This window comes from Nylanderia fulva, unplaced genomic scaffold (assembly GCF_048542155.1).
Source record: "Nylanderia fulva isolate GAGA-0341 unplaced genomic scaffold, ASM4854215v1 Scaffold86, whole genome shotgun sequence".
Taxonomy (NCBI): Eukaryota; Metazoa; Arthropoda; class Insecta; order Hymenoptera; family Formicidae; genus Nylanderia; species Nylanderia fulva.
In genome coordinates this window covers 268,408-295,161 of record NW_028190982.1, presented here as the reverse complement: position 1 = coordinate 295,161, position 26,754 = coordinate 268,408, and the positions used below count along the sequence as shown (strand labels likewise).

At 32.7% G+C, this 26,754-nt stretch overlaps 2 protein-coding genes and 1 pseudogene across 3 annotated transcripts in view; 2 read left to right on the top strand and 1 right to left on the bottom strand.

Annotated features, from left to right (window-relative positions):
- Positions 1 to 26,754, top strand: part of LOC146719798 (uncharacterized) — a 192,963-nt gene that overhangs the window by 117,873 nt on the left and 48,336 nt on the right.
- Positions 1 to 26,754, bottom strand: part of Argl (Argininosuccinate lyase) — a 105,231-nt gene that overhangs the window by 65,098 nt on the left and 13,379 nt on the right. For both annotated transcript variants that reach the window (XM_085489518.1, XM_085489519.1), the window contains exons 2-3: positions 22,692 to 22,793; positions 22,309 to 22,395 (exon numbers count right to left, since the gene is read on the bottom strand). In XM_085489518.1, coding sequence (XP_085345644.1) covers positions 22,309 to 22,395; positions 22,692 to 22,793 — 189 coding nt within the window. The remainder of the gene's footprint in view (positions 1 to 22,308; positions 22,396 to 22,691; positions 22,794 to 26,754) is intronic.
- On the top strand, positions 3,540 to 8,478 carry LOC114943214 (lipase member H-A-like; annotated as a pseudogene).

Sequence of the window (26,754 nt, the reverse complement as noted above, 5' to 3'; positions counted from 1 at the left end):
ATATAGATGATATAAAAATATATAATATCTGCATCTGCATCTCTGATAAAAGTGTTATTTTTACTAAATTATCTAGAATAATATTCAGATAATTTTAAAACTTAAACAGTAAGCGATAAAAAGTTACAAATAAAAGTATATATATGATCCAGACAGCACAGAATATTTATAAAATATTTACAGAATATTTATAATTAATTAATGAAAGGCTCGTATAAATTAATAAAATTAAAAAAAGTTAAATATTGTAGGCCAACTAAACGAGCAAAATTAAATAAGATCTAAAGATTTATTAATAATTAAATAATTAAATTCTCATTTCGTTAGAGAAACAATATACATCGTAAACGTTTCGACTGCACTACAGTCTTCTTCAATACATAAAAATCAAATATTAAAATACAAAGTTAAATATTAAAATACAAAGTTAAATATTAAAATACAAAGTTAAATATTAAAATACAAAGTTAAATATTAAAATACAAAGTTAAACAATTTTTCGCTGATGACCAATGGATGAGTAAGACGATTGGTCTGAGATTCCAAGTTTTGCGACATTTAATCATGATTATCGTTTTAACAAGTTCTTCTTCTCGACAATTTTAAGTGTGTGTTGCGAAGTCTAAATAACAAATGTCCGCACAAAGGGACACACACGTGTGTGAAAAATTGTTTAATTTTGTATTTTAATATTTAACTTTGTATTTTAATATTTAACTTTGTATTTTAATATTTGATTTTTATGTATTGAAGAAGACTGTAGTGCAGTCGAAACGTTTACGATGTATATTGTTTCTCTAACGGAATGAGAATTTAATTATTTAATTATTAATAAATTTTTAGATCTTATTTAATTTTGCTCGTTTAGTTGGCCTACAATATTTAATTTTTTTTAATTTTCAGAATATTTATATTTTAATATTTTATAAATATTTATCATAAATATTTTATATATGATTTTGGAGTCTTAAATTTAATAGATCATAAATATTTATCATAAATATCAAAATATTTACAATAAATATATTATGGTAAATATTATAAATATATTTATTAAATCATTATAATACAGATTTTTTAAAATTTATATTTTCTTTAATAAATACTCAGTACAAAATCATGAGTTAAAAAGACATAATCAACGATTTTTTAAAATCGTTTGGTTTTTAAAATTAAAATAATCGACTATAATATTAGTCTGATCTAAAATTTAGTCGATTATATGTTTTTGTGTTTTTCAAATTCTATTAGTCATGTATAAAAAGTTAAACATGTGTAAAAAATGTTTATAAGTAACTGTTACGTCCAGACTCAAGAAAGGAAGAGTCAGAGAAAGGATGTAACTACTGTTTTTGTCGAACGACGCTGAACGGTGCACCTGTCCGACCCAAACAAACGTGCGAAGGTCCAAATAGGTCAACGACCGAGCAGGTCGCTATTACTCTATTTAAAAGGGCTGTTCGTCGGAGGTCCCTTTTCGGCAAGAGAATTTAATCTCTTTTGCTCGAGATGGGACCTTGTGCGACTTTTGGTTTGAAAAGGGATGAGAGTGGGGTTTTTATTTATTTCAATTGAATAAGTTCAAATTGATAGGTAGAATAATTATTTATTATTATTTTTATTGTCAAATTTACGACCAGATCACGAAACAAAGATATTCATACATTAAAATATACTTAAATTCTACTCAAATATACATAACAGTGTGTGTGCATGGGTGTGTGTGTGTATATAGATTCTCGCGGGTGTTATATTAGTCCGGAGGTCATCAAAAGGGACTGGTGAGCAGTGTTAAAATATTTTAGGGTCCCGATTGGTTAATACAAATTATTTTTATCGATAATAAATACATTATGTGTAAGTGTGTGTGTGGAGGGTCATGGGGAATCGGAAGTTTTGGAGGAGAAAAGAGAAAGGTGAAAATAATTTTCGGGAACTCCTTTTTTTATATATATAAGAATATATATATATATATATATATATATATATATATATATTTTACTCCATTTTATTTCTTAGTTCGCTCAGTCAGACTTACCAAAAGGAGAAACCACGGATTACTCTGCTAACGCGGAGAATTCAGAGTGATTTTGAGAGAGAGGGAAAAGTAGGAGAAAATCACGGATTGCTCTGCTATTGCACGGAATCTAGAGTGATTTTCGAGAAAGAGGGAGACAAGAAACCACGGATTACTCAGCTAACGCGGAGAATCTAGGGTAATTTCGAGAGAGAGAGAGAGAGAGAGAGAGAGAGAGAGAGAGAGAGAGAGGGAGAGAGAGAAGGGAATGATTGGTTGTCAAATCTCACAGCGAAATAAGAAGATTAAAATAAAAATTTAATAATTTAGTTGAATTTCCGGGATTATTTTGAGTACGAGAATGAGATGTGCGCCTTTAAGCGTGTATAAATTAAGAGTTTAACAAGACTCTGTAATATAAATATAAATTTAAAGTGTAAAACAGGCATATTTTTCTCTCGCATTTATTTCCTTAGGGGGGAACAAGGGATGTATGGAATTAAATCTCTTGTAGAGATTATTTCAATTTTAAATCTTGGCCGTGACCAAGTAAAATTTGGTGCCTTGTGTACAGGTATTTAATTCTAACGAAAAAATTTAGTTTCGCGTTGGGATAATGCACTGTCATCCGCGATTTGGCTCTTATTGCCAGTCTTACACTTAAAATATTTTATCTATGTTTTAATAATATGTTAAACAAAGGTTTTTATAAAAATACTCAGTAAGAAATCATGAGTTAAAAATACATAATCAACGATTTTTTAATCAAAATGATCGGTTTTGTGTTTTTCAAACACTATTAGTTATACTTTTTATTACTTTTTATAAAACATTTTCAAAATATTTATATAATATTTGAAACAAATATATATTCATAAATATTTATGAATCTTTATCATAAATATTGTCTTCTGTCTGGGGAATATATCCCTTTTATTTTTTTTATAACTGTGTTTATATTAGCAGTCTTAAAAAAATATCTGGAAGTTATGTAGATAAATCACTATATAATTATATTTTTTATCTAGATATATTTAAATTCAAAATTATCTTCATTTTATGTAAGATAAATATACTATTTCTATCTTATCTTTTCTTATATCTTATCTTTAAGATTATATCTTATCTTTATCTTGCTAATTTTTTAAAATCATCTAATCGCACAATACCGATTATAATACAGTCATATTTAAGTTGAAACTTAAGATAATAATTAGCGTGTTATATTGTATTTCCAATAATACAAAACAAAAGTCGAAAATAAAAGTTTAAGTAAAATAATAATAATATGATATTGCGCTATTTATATACATTATTAGTTGATTCTAACATCGTGTGATATAATATGCATTCTGAGCAATAAATTTTGCAATAAATTGTAATATTTTAGTATAAAGAATTTTCAAAAATAATTTTTTCTTTTTTATACTTTATGATTTTTGATACTTGTGTATTTAAAAGTATAATAAATTAAAATAAATACGTGCGAATAAAATACGCGTTTATTTATTCATCTTTGGTTATCAATTTTCTGATAAATATAGAAGCATTCCCAGCTAGAAATGAATGATCAAATCGACGTTGTATCAACATCGATTCGACGGCGATTTATCCGATCGACGTCGATTCAATGTCGAATCGATGACGTGACGAATTGACGTCGATTCGATGACGAATTTAACGTTAATTTGATATGATTTCTGGGTTGGTATATACTATAACATATATTACATTGTAGCGTATTCGGCACCTTGCACTGAGTGTACATAAAGATTTATCGCACATAAATTTACAATGACATAAAAATAATTAAAAAAGTAAAATATATATATATATATATATATAATTAATAGAAAGAGCTATTACTATTGTTGTTTGATACAAATAATAATAATAATAATAGCTTTTACTGTTAATTACTTTACTTCTTTAATCACCAATGTCATTGTAAATTTGTGTGCGATAACTTTTATAGCACTCACAATCAGTACAAGGTGTCGAAGGAGGAATTCATTATTAGTATCTGCTTTCTCGTGTATAGAGAAGACTCGCATAATAAAGTACATATTAGAAATATAGACGTATCTCTCTTTGTATAAGTAGTTGGGTATATTTTCGGAATGTTAACTATTGTGTATTTTTATTTTCTGTTATTTATTGTGACAACGGCAATGTGCGTCAAAGTAAATTTGTCGTGTTCTTGTAAATATATGTTCTATTTTCTACATTTATTGGCATTACGTGAATAATATTAAGATGATTCTACACACAATCCTGTTTTATCGATAAAACATCATATCAATAGAAACAAAATTTTTGTTGTTTTTAACATAAAATCGGTAGGTTCACACTTTGTTTCTATATGTACTTTAATCGTGGAAAAGCATTTATTATTCTATTCAATCAATAAAAAAAAAGCGTGCACAAAAATGTTTTATCAATAAAACAGACGGCGTTTAGGATTCTTTTAAGACTGTACGTATTATGTGTGTATTATTATTGTTTACAGGCCGCCAGCCGGATTCAAAATTTGCGACTGGTGTCAATCTTATTTATTATAAGTGGTTTGTATTTGGAAAAGTTTAAAATAATAATTATTAATAATAAAATTAAATAAATATTTGCGCTTTATAATAGCAATAATCAAACTCCTGCAACGATCGTTTGCCCCATCACAGCTCCAGAAGGATTATTAAAAGTGTTAGAAAATAAGCGAACAATATTTTATGTATTTGGATTTGGACAAACCCCGGAAAAGGCAAATGTTAAGTTAATAATGGAAGGTATCGAGTTTATATGATAGACGCAAATAAGTCATTACTAAATCAAATAAATTTAAGAGACAATCTAAGCTTTTTTTTGCATTATCAGCATTCTGTTATAAAAGAACGGACAATGTCGTGTTACTCGATTGGAGTAAATATTCTACAAGCACTTACTGGAATGCATTTCGAAACGGCGAAAAAGTAGGCAGTTTATTTGCTAGAAGTATACGACTGCTTGTTAATAGTGGCCTCAATGTATCAAAGATTTATATTGTCGCGCACTCCTTGGGTGTTCACATAGCTGGTTTTGCTGGTAAATGTAATAACTTCGTGATACCTCGTATTACAGGTAATTAAGGGAATTCTGCTAAAACTGTCCTGTTTTACCGATAAAATGATTATTTTTGTAAAAAATTTAAAAAATAAAAATATTTTTTTTGTTTTTAACGTAAAGCTGGTAGGTTGCAATTTTGTTTCTAATATGTACTTTAATTGTAGTAAAGTATATTTATTATTCTATTCAAATAAAAAGAAAAACGTGCACAAAAATAATTATTTAAAGCAGGGACTTACCGTTTTTATGTTATAAACAACAAAAATTTTAATTTTTTTGTCGATAGTCTTAAGATGATGCCAAACTATCTGTTTTATCAACTGAATGATTATTCTTTTTAGATAAGTTATTCTTTTTACTGGCCGTTTTATTAGCATCATACTCATTTTCCCCTTAAACATACTCATAATTTTTATCAAGTTTTTATTTATAACAAAATAAAAGTTAATCCATGAAAAAATCTGTAATCTGACATTGCAGTTTTAAAATCAATGTAAAATTATTATTTATAGGATTAGATCCTGCAAATCCTGCGTTTTATCCTTTGGGATGCTATCTTAAATCTACAGATGCAGCATCGATATCATTTATACGGATATGGGAAAATATAGCACTTTTGCACGTATAGGAACAGCAAATTATTACGCAAACGGTGGTACTCGTCCTCAGCCTGGTTGCATGCTTCATGGCTTACCATTAAGTCAGACTGGTATAAGAATCAAAATGACTGAATATATATATATCTATACGAGGGCAGTCCGATAAGTACTTAGCCTTATCGCCCGATGGTGCCAGTATCGCAAGAGAGTTTTACTATCGTGTAGTACATTCTCGTAGACGGCTACTGTCAAAATTTCAGCCGAATCGGACTCGTAGTTTTGTTTTGACCGCGTGTGGAAGCGGGCGTGTCCGCGGATTTTAGAAAAATGGAAAAAGAGCAATATCGGTCGGTGATTCAATTCTTGTTTTTGGAAGAGAAATCGCGCAGCAAAATCAAAGATATCGAAAGAAAGAAAAAAAGATTCTTCATTTCGACATCTTTGATTTCGCTGCGCGATTTCTCTTCCAAAAACAAGAATCGAATCACCGACCGATATTGCTCTTTTTCCATTTTTCTAAAATCCGCGGACACGCCCGCTTCCACACGCGGTCAAAACAAAACTACGAGTCCGATTCGGCTGAAATTTTGACAGTAGCCGTCTACGAGAATGTACTACACGATAGTAAAACTCTCTTGCGATACTGGCACCATCTGGCGATGAGGCTAAGTACTTATCGGACTGCCCTCGTATATGCCATCACTAATCTTAATATATGAAAACAAGTGTCCTGACTGACTCACTCATCAACGACTTTGCTCTTGCTTACAAAGGTTACCCATGCAAATACCTAAAAATCAATTTCTGCATTTTATCCCAATCATTCCCTAAGGGGTGGAAAAAGGAAGAATGTGTTTTTACAAATTTCTCAATATTTCCGAAGCTTGATGAGATATCGATTTCGTTATTGCTTACAAAGTTTACTCATATAAATATGTAAAAGTAAATTTCTACATTTTACCCCAATTATCTCTTATGGGGGGAGGGGGGAAGAAGGAAATTAATTTTTAAAAATTTCCCAATATTTCCGAAGCCTCATGAAATATAGACTTCGTAATTGCTTTCAAAAGTTATTCATACAAATACCAAAAAATCTAAATTAGTGTGCTCGGAATTAGTTGCCCTTTTCGAGCCGATATCAGAAGCGATGCCTTTCGGTTGACGACCGAGCCGCCGATCACTCGGGTAAACGCTATGCCTCAGGAGTGTCCTTATACAAAAAGTATGCTGGGATTGAACCTTTTGCCAAATCGTCATTATTTTGTTAATATATGTTTAAAATAGATTACATTTATAATTATATTAATAATATAAATTTTAATATTCAATTGTTATTTAATAAAAATAAAAATTATGTAACAAAAACATAACGATTTGGCGGAAGGTACAATCCCATATATAGGGTCACTCCTGAGACATAGCGTTGCTCGAACAATCGGTGACTTGACAATTGAGCCTTGAATGGTAGTGGAGAGGGGGAGGGATAAAGGCTTTTGATATCGACTCGAAAAGAGCAACAAATTCCGAGCACTGATCTAAATAAATTCAATACAATTGCGCTATACTTGAATTTAAATGAATTGATTTTTTCCGAATATAATGACTGTGGCAATCAAATCACATAGTAAGAATACAATTTTATATAGTTATATTAGTTCTCTCGTCACGGCTTTGCCTGAATTCTTCATGTGTAGAATTTGAAATTTATAAAAGTTTATTTACGACAATACATAATGTCATACGATGATCTACTTAAGGACTTCCTTATAGATTACGTTGATATGTAGTTTTACCTTCAGGTGTCAGGATTACTAGACTACTGGGTGAACTTACTCGAGAGCAGATCATGTAGAATTACCCATGTAAAAAGCAGCTTTCTCTTAAATCAATTTCTGCCACTTTAAGCAACTGTCCTTGGGACGTATTTATTGTCATAGTAAAGCAGATTTTTAATGGGGACTGCAGCCTTTTAAATTCACGGATCTGATGGTGTGAGTGGTGTATGTGGTATGAACACTGACTCTCCCATAGCACAGCCGGTAAATACTGTTGCTTTGATTACGTTTCTTTCGAGGATTTTCACTTGAGAAATTTCGAATTCTATGTATGAAGAGTTCGGGCGAAACCGTGACGAGGGAACGCTAATTCTTTACAAATCAGTATTCATTGCTTAAGGTGATTCTAAACGCCGTTTTATCGATAAAACATTATTTTTGTGCGCACTTTTTTCTTTTTATTGATTGAATAAAATAATAAATGCTTTTCCATGATTAAAGTACATATAGTAGAAACAAAGCGCGAACTTACTGATTTTATGTTAAGACAAAGAAAGTTAATTTCTTAATTTAAAAATTCTTTTTGTTTTTAATATAAAATTGATAGGTTCGCACTTTGTTTCTATATGCACCAAATATTTATGCTGTTATTTTGTTAGATCTTTGCAGTCATCAAAGATCAGTCAAACTGTATGCAGAATCGAAACGTCATCCTACAAAATTTATTGCGGCACAGTGTTCTTCCTATGTTAATTATATAAAAAATAAATGCAAAAATAATCTGCAGACTAACGTTGAATATGCTGCACCGAATGTGTAAGACGATAATTAATATTTTATTTGTTTGTTATCCTAGTATAAGCATTTCTTTGAAATTTATTTTTATAATAACAAAAATAATGGACAATTTCTTACAGACGCGGATTATTTTATTTCCGTACAGGATCTTTATAATGAGAATTACTTTTCTGCCAACACTAGACGTGAAAGATACGTTCTGTATTGGTCACAAAGTTGCAAAAAAAATATGATAACGTCTTTTGCACGTTGCCGCGACGTAACGTATATAAAAGAATTTAATTAGCTGATATGTCGGATTGTTTATTAGTTTTGTAGTTGTTTTTATAAAAATAAATTAAAATAAGCATATATCTTGTTTCTAAAATATAAATTTAACATGAAATTGTTACGTCGCGTCGCAAAGACATCGCAAAGACGTTACAGCATTTCAGTTACATTGTAGCAAATTATAATTTTACAAGTTGCAACGTAATATTGGAGAAACATTATAAGAACATATGTAACTATAATATTTTATTAGAAATATTACAGCAATATTTTAAAAATATTATAAAAACCAGTATTTATTATTAATCATTAATTCCTTTATTTACCGCTATGCGGCGCGCGATGCGCTTTCTTTTTCGTATTTGAAATTTGTTATGAAAATTATATAAGTAATACTCTACGCAAAATTGGAGAATTCGAAGAAGTATGGTTGTAGCGCGTAGAGAGAGTAGGCGTAGTATTTCAAAGTACTCAAGTAATGAAAAGATTAACGAGTGCAAACTATTGTGAGGCATAGGAACGCTAGTGAAGGTGCTGGGTGTTTGATAGAAGCGAGCGTGCTTTGTGTGGGTGTCGAAATCCGCAAAAAGTGTATCGAAAAACGGAGCACAACCGGCGAGCGTGTCGGAGCTGTTAGACAAGGGGCGTGCGTGCCTTCTGGAATAATTTCTCGTATAATAAACTTGCTTCCATTACTGTCAAATAAAAGTGTTGTGCAATATCCTGTGGAAGTGTCCTGTAAAACATTTATTTCCCCCATTGGTGTCCTACACAACGTAACGTGTGACGAGAATAAATTATATAAATTATCCCCGGAATAAATTATCTTGCGGAGTATAGAAAGAAATTTTAATAAGACAATACAATACAATGTAATATGCCGCGGCAATTAAATACAATATAATGTGCATTAATCCACGGTATAATGATGTCGCTATGTAATAAGCTATCGGAGGAAACGTCCTCACGGCACGACAGCTCGGAAACGAATCTAATCATGGCGCCCAAAAACATCCGAAGCCTGGGGGTTATTTATCAATAACCCCTTTAACGACACGTTCTCCCGGAAACATTAAGGGGTTGCATTCACAGATTTCGGAAACTCAGTAGATCCAGGGGCGTAACAATATATATATATATTGTAACCGTTGATTATTTTTATACAGTCGGATAGATAATGATCCGAGAAATAGGGCCGATGTAATTGGCCGACGGCACACTTTCGGCGCGGAAAACGGGAAATTCGCGAAGACACCATAAAATTTTGTTTGCTTGGGCGCCAGGCGCGAGATTCGCGCCACTCTGAAAATTCACAAATCGGCAGAGAATCTTCATAAATCGTAAATCATCCTGCAAATTTCCGCGACGGCAATAATCGACTCGCTTAGATCGTCAGGGGGTAGAGGGGGGAGTTCGGACGGGAGAGAGAACGGAGTTCAAGAGTGGCTATTTAGAATGCTCCAATGTAATAATGATGAAATATATTTTAACAATACGGCGAACGAAAGGTAGACAAAAAAATATATATAACAGTGTGAGTAATCTGGTGTACAAGAGAAAAATTTTAATATAATATCATGTCGATACGCTACTAATTGAAATCCGCGCACTCGTTCGTGGCGGGCGGAGAGCGTTATACGACGTCGGAACGCAAAGAAATCGAAATCGGATATTACTTTCGTCCAGATAATGTACGGCGAAAGTACGGCCGAAACGCGGCGCGTTGTTATGGTCTCGTGACTTTGTGACGACCCGACGAGGAGATATCACGTTACGCGCGGAACCCGAGAGTACTGGTCCGTATGCGTAGCGAATAATTCTTCACGCACGAGACTTCATATGGTCCGTGCGAAATAAGAAATTCTAATAACCGCGGCCCTACGAAATCTCCCGTAAGCTATAGTAGGTTCCGCGCGATTTTCACCTGATATCTATTACGCGGGACGTCCTCCGCGCAAGTACACAAAAATAACTAAACGACCCGAATAATCGTAAGCGCGAGAAAGAATACGTTATCTCATGTGCGACTGTAGAGACGAATACTTAATAAGACGGATAAATTCGAACAGACTAGAGACGGCACAATAATTACAAAGACACAAATTTATTTCCAAATAACGGTATAAGGAAATCGCGGCGACTGTCGGCGTATCCGCGGGAAAGAGAGCCTCTCTTAATATGCGCGCGGGAGAGAACACGCGGTCGGCCGAGCACCGGGACAAGATTCTACGCGTAATACTTCGGAATTTTTTCTCAATCTCTCAAAACGACGAAGACTACTAATGATTAACCGGTCGCGGGCGTGACACGTGTCTCTCCCGAACAACCTACGCAAAAATTAGCGGCTTTACAAGTATAGGGCCGTTCGTCTCACCGGTTGCTGCGTGTTCTTTGATGCTTCGACATCTGCAATCTGGAACCTCTGCTTTCGGCCACGTTCCGCCAAACAGTGATGAGCGAGAGGCCTGCCGGGATCACGCCGATAAGAATTTGGGCGTTTTCCACCCGTGGCGCTCCTTATCCTGACAGGGCCGCCGGGCGTCCCGCGGGGCCCTGCGAATTCGCTCGATATTAATTTCTCTCGCCGTTCCTCTGTTCTCCCGCCTTGAGTTCCGCTGTTCCTCTATACATTTCGTCGAGAAGAATCCTACAAGCGCACCCCTTTGCTGTTCCTCCAAAAATCCGCCCGATCGATTGATTGATCGATCCCGAATTTTTGTATATCCGGATAGGCTGCGGCTCGAGGCAGTGTATCTCCCGCGTCTTTTGCGTCCGAGGCTCTCTCGCCTCTCACGAGAGAGTGGCCATCCCCGTCTCTTGCCGGAATCTCTGCGGAAGAAGGAGTATTTTGTGGCGGTATCCAGGTTCTTAAAGGGAGGAGCAATCCAGAAAATCTGTGTGTGAACAATATTTACCGGGCGTGATCCGGACGTGGTTGCCTCTGTTCGGTCCGAAATCGTCCTCTCACTCTCTCTCTCTCTCTCTCTCTCTCTCTCTCTCTCTCTTTTTCGACTTCTCTGGTTGAGACACGTACCCTATGTAAAGTCGCTCGCCAAAACGCAAAAATCGCTAAAAAAAATATAAATAAAAGTAATACGTGGAACGGACGCGCGGGGCGCATCCTCCGACGCGGAAAACGCAAAAATTATTTTTTGGGTGCTCTCTCTCTCTCTCAAAGGTTGGCGAGAGAGCAAAGGTTCCCGAATTTCCCGCCTTCCCGGCCGAGCCTTCGGCCCTTGTGACGGACAAAAAAAATGTCACGTCACAATATATATATATATATATATATATATATATATATATATATATATATATATTTAGATAATTAGATCGAAATAAAAATTAGTTATATTTACATATTAAAAATGATATAAATGTACGGAGTTATCTATTTTATTCAACAATATTTTTAAAAATTAATCACACAGATACAATATTAATATTATTTTTTTTATTAGCTTTAATAATTAATTCCATGATTTCTTAAGTTTTAAAATTATTTTGTTCTGTTGAGAAACATTTAATTATAACAGAAATACATACTAGGTATCTCATTTTAAAGGACCTACTCAAATATCTCAGAAATACTGCGTTAAATAAAAAAATGTTTTATACAAAAGTTGTAGGATTTCGAGGACATGTAATGGTGACCTTGAGGTTATTTGAAGGTCATTTGAAGGTCAATTCTAAAATCTTAAATAGAAACCCCTATTTTTTATTTGACGTTCTTGTAACTGACATCGAGATGTTTTCAAAACACTATATTTTGATTGTTTTTGGCTAAGTACTTTCCGAGTTATAAGACTTGAAAGTTACAGTACTGCCGGCATTAGCATTACCTAAGATGTTTGAAGAACGATTCTGTCAATAAAGGCAAAATCGATGGTTGATCCATCTAATGAAGGCAAGATCGATGGTTGATCCAACCAATGAAGGCAAGATCGATGGTTGATCTAACCAATAAAGGCAAGATCGGTGGTTGATTCATTCAATGAAGGCAAGATCGGTGGCTAATCCGGCCAATGAACGTTGAGTGTAAATAGTTAGATTCAATAATAATAAGTAAGAACTAATGGTGAGCAGACTGCATTACGAAATTCATCGAAGAAAATATCATGTAGCTTTACAAAAGGCTGATGTAGATTATCTGGCTACAGTAATACTTCAATTAATTAGGTGTTCGAAGGTCGCACCATTGACTTGTTGGCAGTACTGAATACGGCGTTCAAAATGTCTAACAGCACACAAGAGTATATTACGTGAAATATTGCACGCAGCTCGGATTCTCTCCTTCATGTCATCTCTTGTCGTCGGTGTATTCCAGTAGACTGCATCTTTGAGGTAGGCCCACAAATAAAAATCAAGAGATGTTAAATCAGGCGATCTTGTTGGCCATTTCACTGGATCGCCTCTACCAATCCATTGATTAGAAAAGTTTTGACTATATTGGCAAAATGAGGATCTACTCCATCTTGTTGCAACCACATTCTCCTCCTCGTATCGATGTCAACATCTTGAAGTAAACCCGGAAGATCGTCCCTCAGCAACTGTAAATTAGTCTCACCATTAATCATGGCATCAAAAAATAAGGACCAATTAAATAGCCATTAATAATTCCGCACAATCAGACAGTTAGGCTCCAACGATGCTGGTTATCAATCTGCCTCATCCAATGAGGATTAACTGGAGCCCAATAATGACAATTATGTCTATTCAATATTCCAGTATTGTAGAAAGTAGCTTCAACACTGAAAAGTACATAATTGAAAAATTCGCCGTCGTTTCGGATTTGTTGTGATGCCCTGACAAAACAATAGCCGATCTCTGTGATCTTGGTTAGTTAAGGCTTGGTTAAGAGTTATGAGATAAGGATGACATCTCACAGCTCTTATTGTTAGATATTTACTAGCAGTCGAGTTTGGAACGTACGGATTTCACGCAAACTTACATGTGGGTTTGCATGTACCATTGCCACAATTGCCAAAAAAACGAAGATTCATTACGTGATCATTGTTATCGTATCTTCTTTATTGGCGACAAAGATTTCCTCTCCGAATTTTAATTTCAATTTTGTGTATTCTAGAATGATTCGGGTCGAGGAAATCGGCTACGATACAATGCTGCTGCTCTTCTGTAATTGCGCCAACATTCTCCTAAGATTAAAAGAATATCGACAATCTCGTTAGGCGAGTAATCAGGCATTTTTTCCGAATTCTGATTTTACAATCGAAAAAATCCAGTAATATCTGAGAATGTTTGAAATTGGGAACAAGTGAGAGATAAGTTATACTTAAGATAAGATTCCGTATCCGCAACAGGTTACTTGAATAGGATTATTGGTTCAGGACACGTGACATCTTTTATTCGAATGCCGAAGAAGTTGTCGGTATGTTAATTGCTATTGAGCTCCAGCAGTGTCGGTTTTACCCTATACATAGGCATCATAGGCAATTGCCTAGGAGCGCCACGAGAGAAGTATTGCCTATGAGCGAACTGATTCTAAAATCGGCACTGGGCCCTAGTTAATCCCTTTTAGAAGAGGTAGATTAATAACCAACTTTTGCAAAATATTTTACCATTCGTTATTTTTATGTCAAAATAGAAATAAGAGGAACAACTTCCAATAGCCTTGATCTTAACAAATGTTATCAAGATTATAATCTTCAACAATGTTCAAGAAGTTTCAGCCTTTAGTCGGTTGATCATTTAGGGTAATGCTAATGCCGGCGGTACTGTAACTTTCAAGCCTTATAACTCGGAAAGTACTTAGCCAAAAACAATCAAAATATAGTATTTTGAAAACATCTTGATGTCAGTTACAAGAATATCAAATAAAAAATAGAGGTTTTTACTTAAGATTTTAGAGTTGATCTTTAAATGATCTTTAAATTTGACTCAAGGTCAAAGTCAAAGTCAAAGTCACCATCACATGTCCCCCTGGAAATTCTACAACTTTTGTATAAAACATTTTTCGATTTAACGCAGTATTTCTGAGATATTTGAGTGAGTCTTTTAAAATGGGACACCCTGTATATATCCATATGTTAAGTTAAAAATATTCAAAATTTTATAATCAATTATTTTTATATTCGAGTTTCGACAATCAGAAGAGTTATTCCGGCGAAATGTGTTTTAAATAATAATAATAATAATAACAATATAAATCTTTATCATAAATATTGTGTGCCGTCTGGGTATACAGTATATATTATAACTTTATATTCTATTTTAAAATAAATGTCTAATAAGTTACTTATAAACATTTTTTACACGTTTTTAACTTTTTATAAATGGCTAATAGAATTTGAAAAACACAAAAACATATAATCGACTAAATTTTAGATTAGACTAATATTATAGCCGATTATTTTAATTTTAAAAACCAAACAATTTAAAAAAATCGTTGATTGTTTTTTTAAAAAATCTGTATCATAATGATTTAATAAATATATTTATAATATTTACCATGATATTTATGGTAAATATTTTCTGATATTTATGATAAATATTTATGATCTATTGAATCTAAGACTCCAAAAACATTTATAAAATATTTGTGATAAATATTTTTAAAATATTAAAATAATTATAAAAGCCATAGTTTCTTGTCTCTCTCTCTCTCTCTCTCTCTCTCTCTCTCTCTCTCTCTCTCTTTCGAAAATTACTTGATGGGTAGTTAATGAAAATTACTGCCGTTAAGTACTGTATAAACGTCTGCTTTATTCGGCGGCTCAAACGGAAGAGAGGGGGCGTACAGTAAAGCGAGGAATACACACTTTTGCATAGGCGCATAAGCGTAAGCATAAGAATCTTGATTGGTCTATAAACGTATACATAAAAAATTCAACCAATCGAATTTTTTATGTATATGCTTATGCGCTTATGCAAAAGTGTGTGCTCCCCGCTTAAGAATGTAGGGAGAGACCCGTGAGCACAAATCAAAATATAAGCAAGAAACGAAAACAATACTCGCGAAGGTTAATTCTCGGCATATATTAGAACTTGTAAAAGGGGCGCGAAACTTACATAAAAAACCTAACTTACATATTATAATTTCGCTTTATAAATTGCGCCAACACGCCCCCTCGAATTATAATATGTAAACAAAAATGTATCAACATAATATTTAATTTAATCCTAATTGCACACTTAACATCTTATGCTTAGAATGGGTTAATGCTTTAGTAAATATGTCCGCTAACATTTCGCTCGTCGTTAAATAGTCTAGTTCGATAACTTTTTCTTCTATTTTCTCGCGAACAAAATGATGACGAACATCTATATGTTTAGTCCTTTGACTAATGATATGATTTTTCGCTTAAGCAATTGCACCAATACTATCACATTTTATACGAATAGTTTCGCCTTCATTTGTACGCTTGATGTCCTTTTCTAACTCGCGTAACCCAATAACTTTTTGACTCGTAAATGACAAAGCTACGTATTCGGCCTCTACCGTAGATAAGGCCACAGTTCTTTGCTTCTTACTAAACCAACTAATCGCACCTCCACATTTAGTAAATACGCAACCAGTAATCGATTTTATATCATTTAAATCATTAGCCCAGTCTGCATCGCTATATCCTATCAATTCGTGATTCAATTTATTATGTAAAGTTAATTTATAATCTATTGTCCCTTTCAAATATCGCATTACGCGCTTTACAGCTAGCCAATGCTGTTTCTTTGGATTTTTACAATATAGCGATAATCCGTTCACTGTATAGGCAATATCGGGTCGCGAAATCTGACTAATATATAATAAACTACCTATAGCCTCTAAATAAAGTACCTTTTCTATATATTCCTTTTCATCATTTTTTTCATCTATTAATTGGATAATGATTTAGATATGGAACTTTTTGAACTTACTTCCATAGGAGTTTTTATAGCGTGGCAGTCGGATATATTGAATCGGTCAAGCATGCGAAGTATATATGGTTTTTGATGTATGGACAATGTACCTTGCTTGTAATTCCTCTCTATTTTTATATACCTAAAAATTCGGAAACTTCACCTAGATTTCTTATTTTAAATTGTTTTCGTAATTTTTCTTCTAGATTTCTTATTTCTTTTTTATCCGTGCTGAAGATTAATATATCATCCACGTATACAGCGACTATCAATATTGTCTTGAGTTTCTGATACATACAAACATGGATCAGACTTTAATTTTTCTAATCCTTCTTTTTTTAATTCATTATCAAGTTTAATATTCCAATTACAGCCACTTTGTTTGAGTCCATATACTGCTTTTTTTTAATTTCAGAGCCTTATCAGGGTATTTTATTCTATCTGGCGTTTTCGGTGGATATATAGATATCTTCTTTCAAATTACTATACAGGTATGCGGTCTCCACGGCTAAATGGGCTATATGTAAGTCCTTTTGTGCAGCTAATGCTAATAAATACCGTACGCAGCTGTATCTGGCAAATGAAGCAAATGTTTCTTCGTAATTAATTTCTTTAGTTTGCCTACATTCTTGTATAACGAGCCGAGTTTTGAATTTCGGTTTTCCTTGATCATTTAATTTTCGCCTGTATACCCATTTGGTTCCTAATAGGCTCCTTTAGGTATATCGGATATTCCCCACGTATTATTTTCTTTTAGGGATTGCAGTTCCTGATTCATTGCTTGGATCCATTTTTTCTTTTTATTGCTTTGATAATTGCTATTTTTTTTATAGATGCAAGGTTATCTCCTATTTCCTCCGCTGCTAGATACGAGATATAATCTTTTCTGTTTACAGGTTTTCTCTCTCGATTTGATCTACGTGGGGTCTCCACTTTGGCTCGTTTTGTGATAATTCTCTTGTTCTATTTCTTTTAGATGGTTGTCCGTTCTCTTCTAAATTAGACGATTCTCTATCTTCCAGTTCGGAGTCCTCGATTGTCGAATCTTCATTATTTTGGGTATCACAATTCATTTCTTGAGCTTCCCTGTTTTTTGGCTGATTAGGATTATTCATCTCGAGTTCAATCGCAGGAGTGACTATTGTTTCCCCCTTTTGATCTTGGTCAAGATTTCTTAAAAATTTATTTTCTAAAAAAATGACATCACGTTATCTTACCAGTTTTTGGATTAATTAAGCAATATTTTTTCATATTTTCACTATATCCCACAGATGGATTATATGGAATAGTAGTTTGCTGTTTTATACCAAAATTTTTATACCAAAGTATTTCGATAAATTCATTACTCATATATTCTTTACCATTGTCTGTACGCAATATTTTTATTTTATGCCCGGTTTGATTCTTAACTAAAGATTTTAACTCTTTAAATTTATTGCATGCATCGCTCTTATTTTTAATAAAATATACAAACATCTTTCACGAATGATCATTAATAAATGTAATAAAATATTTAGTCCCGTCTATTGAATCGACCGACATGGGGCCCGGCATAAATCGGAATATATTAAATCTAACAATTTTTTCGCTCTTTTACCGCTTGCATAAAAAGATGATCTGTTTTGCTTATCCGCGATGCATACCTCGCATATTTCCTTACTTCTATTTTAAATAGTCCGTAAGCCGGTTGCGCTTTGAATTTCAACATAGATTTCTGATTCAAATGTCCCAACCTTTGATGCCATATTAGCTCACTCGTCCTATTCACAAACATCGTCTGTCGGTGTCCTTTGGCCGCTATCTGTTTTGTTTTCTTGTCTACCACGACAAATCCTCTGTTGTCGAAATTTACTTGGTATCCTTTATCCGTGATTTTACTGACCGATAAGATATTAGCTGCTATCTCCGGCACGTACATTACTTCTTCGACCTTGATACGGTCATCTTTTCTTTTGTAGCTTACTTTGAGATTTATTGAACCTTTTGCCATTTCTTTTAGACTCTGGCTATTCGCTGCCATAATTGTAGCGTCACTAACATCATCATTTTCGAGCCAGTTCCTTTTTTCGTTATGTGCGTCGACGCGCAAGAATTCATATATCAGTAATCTTTTATGCTATTTGCAGCCGCCATCGCGAGAAAAGCCTTTTAGAATTATCTGAGTTTTCACCTTCTTTTTGTTTATTTTTGAACCTGCATTTCGCGGCAAATTACCCCAGTTTGCCACAGTTGAAACACTTACACGCCTTGTTTTGCCATTTCATTCCTGCTTTTTGATTCTTAGCAAGAAATGCCGCTTCTTCAGATTCATTTTGCACGGTCTCCAGAACTTTGATTTCTTGCAACAACTTAATTTTGATCAGGTTAGTCGTTCCTGAGTTTTCTAAGCCCATTATCATGGGTTTAGAAAACCCATTATCAGCCCATTATCAAGGTTTGGAATTCTTCAGGAAGTCCTGACAGCATTAAAGCACCTATTATTTCTTCAGGGACGGTAAAACTTATTCTTTTTAACTGATGTGCTGCGTTAGAGATTTTATACACGTACTTCTCTACATTCTTACATTCATTTAATTTAGTTGAAGTAAGAGATCGCAGCAGGCTCACCTTGCGAATTAATCCGCTGTCCTCAATTGTCAAATGTTTCTGTTTACTTCATCCAAATTTCCTTTACAGTCAAACATTTTTGTACATAACTATAATTTCATTTATCCACAGAAAGAATTAGATATCCTCTTGCCTTCGCCATTTTTCTTACGTTTTGTATGTCCGCAGCTACGCCTTGGCTGCCCCACAGCTCCTCACTCTTTAGTAATGCTTGCATTGCAAATTTCCACATTAAGAAATTTTCTCTTCCTAACAGTTTTTCTATTCTCGCGATGCCTACAGCACCGGTTGACTCCATTATTGGATTGAATTGATCGATAACCACGTGCACACACTTTTCTTCTACCACGTGTCGTATTTTATTATCCGTATAAAAGAACTAACTGACTTTATTTCACGAGTGTTTTTTGCATGTTTCTCCTCAATTATTTTTTATTAGTACGTACTGGGCCCATAACCTGATGGATAGTTAATAAATATTACTTCGTTAAGTACTGTATAAACGTCTGCTTTATTCGGCAACCCAAACGGAAAAGAGCGGGCGTACAGTAAGAATGTAGGGAGAGACCCGCGAGCACAAATCAAAATATAAGCAAGAAACAAAAACAATACTCGCGAAGGCTAACTCTCGGTATATATTAGAACTTGTAAAAGGAGCGCAAAACTTAAATAAAAAATAAACTTACATATTATAATTTCGCTTTATAGATTGCGCAAACATCACTCTGGATTCTCTGCAATAGCAGAGCAATCTGTGATTTTCTTCTATCCTTTCCTCTCTCAAAATCACTCTGGATTTCCCGTGTTAGCAGAGTAATCCGTGGTTTCTTGTCTCTCTCTCTCTTTCGAAGATCACTCTGGATTCTCTGCAATAGCAGAGCAATCCGTGATTTTCTTCTATCCTTTCCTCTCTCAAAATCACTCTGGTTTCCCTGCAATAGCAGGATATCGATTCTGTAACTTTTTCTAAAGTGAAAACGTGAAAAGTGAAAAATTTCTGCCAATCGTACATCAATTTTATTTTAAAATCAATGCGTGATTGGCGAGAATTTTTCACTTTAAAAAAAGTTACAGAATCGATATCCAGAGCAATCCGTGATTTTCTTCTACTTTTCCCTCTCTCTCGAAATCACTCTGAATTCTCCGCGTTAGCAGAGTAATCCGTGGTTTCTCCTCTTACTCTCAAACTATTGGTAAGTCTGACTGAGCGAACTAAGAAATAAAATGGAGTAAAATATATATATATATATATATATATATATATTCTTATATATATAAAAAAAGGAGTTCCCGAAAATTATTTTCACCTTTCTCTTTTCTCCTCCAAAACTTCCGATTCCCCATGACCCTCCACACACACACTTACACATAATGTATTTATTATCGATAAAAATAATTTGTATTAACCAATCGGGACCCTAAAATATTTTAACACTGCTCACCAGTCCCGATTGATGACCTCCGGACTAATATAACACCCGCGAGAATCTATACACACACACACACACCCATGCACTCACACTGTTATGTATATTTGAGTAGAATTTAAGTATATTTTAATGTATGAATATCTTTGTTTCGTGATCTGGTCGTAAATTTGACAATGAAAATAATAATAAATAATTATTCTATCTATCAATTTGGACTTATTCAATTGAAATAAATAAAAACCCCACTCTCGTTCTGTTTGGAGATTCGCTAACGAATTTCTAAAACAAAGCGTCCCGAGCTTATCGATTATCGACGCTCGAGGTCGCCAGTTATCAGATCTCCATCCCGCGCGATCGAGAGCGAGAAATTCGACATAGGCCGAAGTAGGGAGCATTCCGTTCTCTGCTCCGAAACCATAAACACGCGAGTGAGTCTCGTTTTCCAAAGATTATTGTATTACTTATTGTTAGTTTAATAGAGCGAATAATTGTGTTAAGCGTTAAGAACAATTGCGCGAATTGATGTTTAAATAAAACTTTGTGACTCTATTTAAAAGTGGATTGGAGTAATTCCCCTTTTGATCATCTATACGCTGAGCGAATAGAAGGAAAAACGACACGTGGCTGCGCAACGAGTGCCGACGCACACACTTTCGGAGATATCCTAACACATTCCTTTCCAAACCAAAAGTCGCACAAGGTCCCATCCCGAGCAAAAAAGATTAAATTCTTTTGCCGAAAAGGGACTTCCGACGAACAGCCCTTTTAAATAGAATAATAGCGACCTGCTCGGTCATTGACCTATTTGGGCCTTCACACGTTCGTTTGAGTCGGACAGACGCACCGTTCGGCGTCGTTCGACAAAAACAGTAGTTACGTCCTTCCTATGACTCTTCCTTTCTTGAGTTTGGACGTAACATATGAATTTGCACGTATTTAAATAAAACCCCACTGCTTATTCCTTTTCCAATCCAATAATCGCACAAGGTCCCATCCCGAGCAAAAGAGATTAAATTCTCTTGCCGAAAAAGGATCATCGAACGAACAGCCCTTTAAATAAAGCAAGAGCGAACTTCGCGGTTGTTGATCTATTTAGGCCTAGACGAGTTCGTTCGGTTCGAACAGATGCACCGTTCGGCGTCGTTTGAGAAAACAGTAGTTACGTTCTTCCTTTGATTCTTCTTTACTTGAGTCTGGACGTAACAAATCTTTATCATAAATATTGTGTGCTGTCTGGGATATATATTTGAAATTCTGTTTTCAGACTATATAATTTTTTCGTAACAACTTTTTTGTTCTCTGGTTATACAATTTTTTTATAATTGTTTTTCCATCGATGTGCATATTGCGTATCATAAAAATATGGCATAATTTTAAAATTGCAATCAGCTGCTATACATATTTCTTTTTAAATAACTATGTTTTCTTTATAAAATAAATTGATCCTTTCATTATTTTGTGCTTAATAGTATTTTAAGATCGGAAAATGAATATTTTATAGTTCATATATTAGATTATGTTAAAATAAAGTATGATATATCTCGTAAACTATCCATTTTTTGGTCATCTTATTCTTATATAACTTCTTATGCCGAATATTATTAGGAATTAATTTATATAGAAAAAATGGAGTATTTCTGTTTAAGAAAACTGTTAATCTCTAAATATAATTTTTGAGAATGTCAGAGGCAATTTTAGATTATAATATTATGTCTTTCTCAAAATCTTCTAATTTTTAGAGAACATTTTTCCCAAAAATGTTTTATTTTTAAAATAATCGACTGCGTCACTTAGACTGAAATCTTGTGTGTGTGTAAAATTAATTTTTTTACAGTAAATAATATAATAAATAAGCGTACCTGTTTGAAAGTTGTTTTTATAGCTTGCATCTCTTCTTGTGAGATAAGTTTTGCCTTGCAAAGAGCGCGTGCATAAGCTACGCTTCCCTAAAAACAATTAATATATTATTTTAAATTCAATTATTTAAAACAGTGTACTATTTTTCATGAAACGTGAAAAATACTTGTCACAAAGAGCTATTAATATATTATAAATATGTTGCATATTTTTCTTTTTCAATAATATAAAGCACCGTGAGTAAATTATAGTACTTTAAATAACGTAAAGATATTTTATTATAATTATTTATTAAAGTGTAATTAATAATTAAGATAAATTGATAATTTATATATTAATAAATCATTTTTATATACATATAGTAGCATATTTCAATTATATTTACCTGTATATCCTCGGCATACAGTCGTTTATCGAGATGAATTGATGCATTTAAATTATGAAAATCAGAATCAATATTTTCGGTAAATCGACCTCCCCACAGTTTCTGTTAAGTTTTTATTTCAATGTACATAAAATAAAATAAAATTAACAATATATATTTTATATATACATTGTAATTATATTCAAAAAAACAATTACAATAATATTTGCAATTAGTTAGTTACACTAATGTTATATTTAGTTAAATTAACGTTTATATATATATATATATATATATATATATATATTTGTAAAAATTTACAAATACAGAACCAGTTTCAATGACATTGATCTTAACATGTTATCAATAAGATTGTGCTGTTCTGAGTATGATAAAAGATTTTGAGTCACTCTTTTTTAAAAGTTATTAATAAAAAAATTTCTATAAATTATATGTAATTTTTTAGATACCATATATTTTATAAATTGCATGTTTAGCTTTATTTATTTATATATAGTTAATTGAACACTTGGGCCAGGACATACTATATAGAATTACTAGACATAATTAAATGAATCTTGCTCTGTTAAATGTAAAAAAAAATATATTTTATTTAGTAAATTTTTTTGTTAATAATTTGTTAAATAAAAAAAAGCGATGTTTAAAATCTTTTGATATATATCTGATGTATATCTTTTGATATATGTATAAGCACATGATCTGAATAACTATATATGTATACTTACTCCTCATATAGCACAAAATATTATAAATGTTTTCAAAAAATATTTCTAAATATTTCTATAAAATATTGCATAAAAACATTTTAAAATGGTTTTAGAAACATTTTGAAATAATTAAAAAATTTTTTGTGATAACATTTTTTAGAATATTTTAAAAAACTTTTAAAATATTTTAAAAAATGTTCTTCTTTATCGCTCAGATATTTTCTTAAATATTTGATACATATTTTTGAAATATTAGTTTAAATCTATATTCAAAAATATTTCTAAAAATATTTTTTAAACATGAAAAAGCGGACATAGAAAAATTTTAAAAATATTTTCGAGAATCATTTTATTTTGTAATAAATATTTTTAAAAGATTTCAAAAATATTTTGTACTGTATGGGTCAGATCTGCTTCAAGGGTTAGATGTGCTTCAAAACATATGTCAAAGTTAAGCTCATGGAAATGGATTCGTTTTTGTAAACTTTTACCATATTTTTTAATTACAAATCTCTTCATATTTGTAATTTTTAAAACTGTAGCGATAAATGCTACACAAAATAACTTGCACAATGATTGATCAAAATTTAATTTCGCTCATTAAGATTCCTCTATGAGGAAGCAAAATTATTATCTTTTTTCAATTATCCCTTTCTCATAAAAGAATCTTAATGAGTAAAATTAAATTTTGATCAATCAATGCGTAAGTTAAGCTTCCTTTATGAGGAAGCCATAATTGAATTAATATGGCGAAAAAGCAATGTGCAAATTTCAATTTGCTCAAACTTTTTTTATTTTAATTTTTTTTAAATCATCTTAATTACGGAAATAATAAGCTCTAGATAAGTAAAAAGAATGTGTAATTATAAAATATAGCTTTTTAAATGTTCGGTATTTTTTATATTTAATTTATTAAGAAAAAATTTTTTTAAAAACTGATAATTTTATAATAAAGTTCAAATTTTCACTTTTTTACATAAAGTACAATTTTTTAAAAGTTAGATAGATGTTTGTGTATGTGTGTATATGTATGTACTCATTTTCCTATATTTATTTCGTAAAATTTAAAAATTTTTATTTTTTTTGAAAATTCAAAATTTTATAATTCACCGATCCATGTTAAATTCAACACCAAATATCTTTTAATTATTCTTTATTTATGTAAAAAAATTTGCTTAATATTTCAAAATTTGCGAAAAATAAAAATACATATTTCTTAACAATTTAAAATTTCATAAAAAAATAAACTCTTTCACAAATCATCGCCAAACTCAATACCAAACCTTCTTAAAATGATAATGTATTCATGTAAAAACATTTATCCCCATATCTTAAAGTTTTATAAAAGTTAGAGCAACAAGTCATTTTTAAAAAAATTAAATTAAAAAATGAACCCTTTTACCGAATTTCGTCAAATTCAATACCAACCATTCTTTGATAATAGTCTATTTAAAAAAAATTTATCAAGATATTTTGAAATTCATAAAAGTTAGAGCAACCACGGACATTTCTAAAAAAATTCATAATTTTATAAAAATAAAATATTTTATGAATTTGTCTAGAAATTACAGTAAATAAAAGTGTAATTTAACTTTACTTGTATGCCAAATTAGAGCGTTGCAAGTCAAATAATTTTTGAGATATTTAGAATCTAAACACAAATGTGGGTGTGCACATACATCCGTATATACATATCCATTTTTTAAAAATGTGATTTTTCTATGTTAAGGAACATTTTAAACACATTAGTACAGAAATCTGAAAAATAAATGTTTTTACCAAAGCAAATAGCTTCCTCTGAGGAAGCAAAAAAAACCGAAAAATTTTATTAAAATTAAATTAAATCAAATAATAAAAAGAGACGTTAAAATATATATATATATATATATATATATATATATATATATATACAGGGTGTCCGGTAACTAACGGACCAATGATTAAGGGCGGATTCTCTGGCCAATTTGGAGACGATTTTTCCTTAGCAAAAATGTTAAGAAGTCAATAATTTTCGAGTTATAAGCAATTGAAAAAAATGGGTTTTTTGAAAACCAAACGTTTTGGAGTTAAAAGTCTAACATAATTACATTCTTCAGTTAATTTCAGGTAGAGTTTATTATAATAAAATTTTAATTTGAGGCTTTAGTTATAAAGATACATAATGACAAATATTGGAAAGTTGTAAAAAATGATGACCTTTTTCGACATTTTCGCTGAGGAAAAATCGTTCCCAAATTGACCAAAGAATTCATTTGTAATCGTTGGTCCATTAGATACCGGACACCCTGTATATATATATATATATATATATATATATATATATATATATTAACGTCTCTTTTTACTATTTGATTCCGGTTCGAAAGACCATGTGCTTTTTCGGGATATCGCCCGGAGAAACTGAGTCTTCTCCCGGTTAGACTTCGCCGAATTTTGAGAGTTCAGAGATTGCGGATGGAAGGATAGTCAAAGTGTTCACACACAGTTTTGTTTAAGAACTTCACTTTATTTTATAGATAATAAATTACGCCTGTTAAGAATTGTGCACGCAATTTGCCTTGAGACGAGTGCTCCGTTTCGCTATCAGTTGCGAACTGAACCTTGTAAACAGATCGGAATTTCGAGTATTTTGTATCCCCGGTCCCCGGTTCCCGAAGACCGAGCTTCTCGGCCCACCCAAGTCCGGACGGATGTCGAGAGAAATCACGCTTCTTGGACGTGTAAAGTGAAAAGAAAGTAAGCAATCCGGGTTATTGAGGCGGAATTCCAACCATACCGCCCGTCTCGTCTGAGACAAAATTAAGTATCAATTGGTTTAACAACGATGTCCCTGATTAGGAATAAAGAGCCGCTCGCCTTGCCAGAATGTACCCGGAGCCGTTCCCGTTTAATGCGACGGATCTCTAGGATGCTCATCTAATATTGGTATAGGTAGCGGACAGATTTTAGTTATCGGCCGTATTAAATTAGTAGTCGCCGTTTTTAGATGCACGACGCGTATTAATCCATCTGCTCCTGGACATAAGGCAGTGATTCGAGCTAAAGCCCATTTGGTTGGTGGCTGTAGTTCATCCTTTATCAGAACCAACGAGCCCACCGCTAGATTCTCCGACCGCTTTCGTCATTTTGGAAGTTGTTGCAGGTGATGTAAATATTCGGCTGACCATCTGTACTAAAAGTGATCGCGCATATTAGAAATGAAAGTCCAACGAGATATAATGTTACCTGAATTTTCCGCGCCGTGTGAAGCTTCTGGGACGTTGACTGGGGTTTCGCCTATCAGCAAATGGCCGGGTGTTAAAGCTACTAGATCTGATGGGTCGTTGCTTAGAGGATAAAGCGTCCGTGAATTGAGG